Genomic DNA, 2,929 nt, shown 5'->3' with positions numbered 1-2,929 from the left:
GTTCGTTTTGTCAAAAAAAAAAAAAAATACGTGTTTGATCCAAACAAAAATGTTTATATACTCTTTGGGTCACATGTCATTTATCAATTAAAAAATTGATATAAAATTTTAAAAATGTATTATTGATATATGATATTTAAATACAAATTATTTAGCGATTTATGATTTTTGTATACCAGCACGCATATTATATACACGATTTCTTCTTAGGCCGGTGGCAGTTAACCAGAACCCTAAAACCTCGGCCACGGCAAAATTCTCCCTTCTCTGTCGACAGAAGCATGTCGCACTTTGGTAGATCTGGGCCGCCGGACATCAGAGACACCTATTCTCTTCTCGTCCTCAACATCACTTTCCGTAGGACATCTTTTTCTACACTTTGTTGGTCTTTCTGGTTAAATTTTCTCATTTATCGGTTCTTTTAGGTACGACGGCAGATGATTTGTTTCCCCTTTTTGACAAGTATGGAAAAGTAGTTGATGTTTTCATCCCCAGGGACCGGAGGTACGTGTTTGGAAATTTTATGTTATATGTAATTAGCGACCATGCAACGAAATATACGGTGCCCGTGAATTTATGGATATATTTGAGAACATGTATTCAATTAAATCTTAATCTGCAATTTTTGTTGTAGTTATTAAAAATTGATAAAAAGTGAATATTAATTTCAAATATCAGTATATTACTTTCTAATTCTGACGTGAGGTCACAAACATCCAAGTGGGGTTGTGTTTTCTAAATATGTCATAGAGCTTCTCTACTAGTTTACAAGAATGTAGATCTGTTTGATTGTTATGGTTTACCATCGATAAAGATGTCTACGACTCATAAGTCCCTGAATGTTCCTTGTAATTCCATGCTATTATTTTATTCCACCGTAGTTTGTTTAGAGTTAAAGCACTATTGCATCATAATTGCATATGCACCTGTGGTTTTAAACAATCAAGAATTTGGTAAGGTGCTACCCATGTTTATATATTTGGTTGGCCCTTGTCTCTTCATCTCCATTTCCGCTCTCCCTTAATATTCGACCATACTCTCTCTCACTCAACCTGTCCCGCTTTAATCCCTTTTGTCTTTTGAGATAAAACAGTCACAGATAAGAACTTCATATTTATTTTATCATAAAAATTTGTGATCCCATTATATTTTCATTTTTTATGGAGTAAGATAAAATAGGTGTCAACCTTTTGAATGTGTATATTGACACTTCTCTCTATTTTATGACATTTTGCAATAAATGGGAAATTTAGATGTAAACATCTCCATAATCGTAGGAGTAATTTAATGTTACATTGATGAAAGGTTAAGGACATATTTTAGTTGGATGATTGGAGTGTTTCAGTTGGACTATTTAACGATGGGCTGGGTAAAGTGTGCATTTAACTGTATGAAGTGGGTTTGATCTGAATATTTAAAAGTGAGGCTTTTAAGTTCAGGCGAGATGCAGTCTGAACTTTGAGGTGGCACGTGCATTTTGCCCTAAAATGTCAATTTGAGCTGCTCAGAAATGTGTAATTGGAGGTTATATTTTCTCTCTCAATTTTGGCTGTAAACTTCTTTGTGTTTAGCTGAAGTGCTATATACTGTCACTGTCGTACATTAGGACTGGAGACTCGAGGGGCTTTGCATTCGTGCGATATAAGTATCAGGAAGAGGCTGCAAAGGCGGTTGAAAAGCTAGACGGTAAGTTTGTGGGACAGGTGGAGAAATGGATTTTGAAGTGTGTTAATCTGTTAGATCATAGTCATTTTTTATCATGGAAAATTTTAACTCTTTCATGTGCAGGAAGAGTTGTTGATGGGCGAGAAATAATGGTTCAATTTGCAAAGTATGGCCCGGACGCTGAAAAAATGTATGTTGGCTGTTCCCTCACTATTCTTTTTTGGTCTTTTTGTTATGTGTGTAGTTTCTTTCTTGGAGGATTCTTTTTAAAGTTTGTATTACCTGTTGGAAAAGGAATCACTTACAGAATATTACTCTCTGCTAAAATTTCACTGGTTATGTTACTAGAATTTGTTCAAGAACTTTGTTGGGTTGCTGTTTTGAATTGTCATTCGTTTGTGCAATTGATTGGTAGTAATTTGATTAGAAATGCCAACTTATCAAACTTTAATGTTCTTTTTCATCAGTCACAAGGGGAGAATTTCAGAACCTGTTTACAAGTCCAGAAGGCGATCTAGAAGTCGCAGTCCTCGGCCAAGGTATATAACCTTTTTCTCATGTTTATTAAGTACATGACGGTTCAAACTCTTGATTTACATCAGCTTGGAGGTATCTTGGACATGTAACTGCAGAAAAGTAAATATTTGCATTTATGTGAATCGTGTGATGGGTTATGATGTGTCTGGCATTTGAATTTTTGAATTTTTTTTCCAGTTCCCTGTAACATGGAATGGAAGAGCCATATTCAACAGCTTTGCTAATTTGCTCACTGTTTATCTATGGTCATCTACGCGACCAGATTCTGTGCAGTTACTTAATATTTGGAGACTAATTTTCTAGATTCACTTGAATTTATTCAGGAGTTAATAATTTTTTACAGATGATACATTCTGTAGAAAATCTATCTATTCAATGACAAAAAATCGAAAGAAAGTACATTTTTTGGTTTTCCCTAATTGAGATGCCGAGCGCTTGTATTTTGTAATCAAGTATCTTTCTTAGTCAATTGTCCTGACTCAAAACAAATCGATCTAGGCACAAAGATGATTACAAGGACAAGGATTACCGGAATAGGAGCCGTAGTAGAAGTGGAGGTAGATATGAACGTGAACGTGAACGTGAGCGTGATGTTGGCAGGAACAGGGATCGTCGGCACCATGGCAGGAGCAGGAGCCAAAGTTGGAGCCACAGTCGGAGTCCTGCTTATCGCAGAGACCGTGGAAGAGGCAAGTATAATGATGAGCGACGCAGTCGAAGTCGGTCT

General features: G+C 36.2%; 1 protein-coding gene across 1 annotated transcript; it reads left to right on the top strand.

Moving 5' to 3' along the window:
- Window positions 1-191: 191 nt before the first annotated feature.
- On the top strand, window positions 192-2,926 carry LOC140966637 (serine/arginine-rich splicing factor SC35-like; the record flags this gene model as incomplete). The annotated part of the gene is made up of 6 exons (XM_073426894.1): window positions 192-357; window positions 426-504; window positions 1,607-1,686; window positions 1,789-1,855; window positions 2,133-2,204; window positions 2,701-2,926. Coding segments are annotated over exons 1-6 (600 nt in total), but the record flags the coding sequence as incomplete, so codon positions are not given.
- Between the last annotated feature and the right edge of the window lie 3 nt (window positions 2,927-2,929).

This window comes from Primulina huaijiensis, unplaced genomic scaffold (assembly GCF_012295235.1).
Source record: "Primulina huaijiensis isolate GDHJ02 unplaced genomic scaffold, ASM1229523v2 scaffold207482, whole genome shotgun sequence".
Lineage (NCBI taxonomy): Eukaryota > Viridiplantae > Streptophyta > Magnoliopsida > Lamiales > Gesneriaceae > Primulina > Primulina huaijiensis.
The sequence above is the reverse complement of the archived record's forward strand: the minus strand, read 5'-3'. Positions and strand labels throughout refer to the sequence as shown.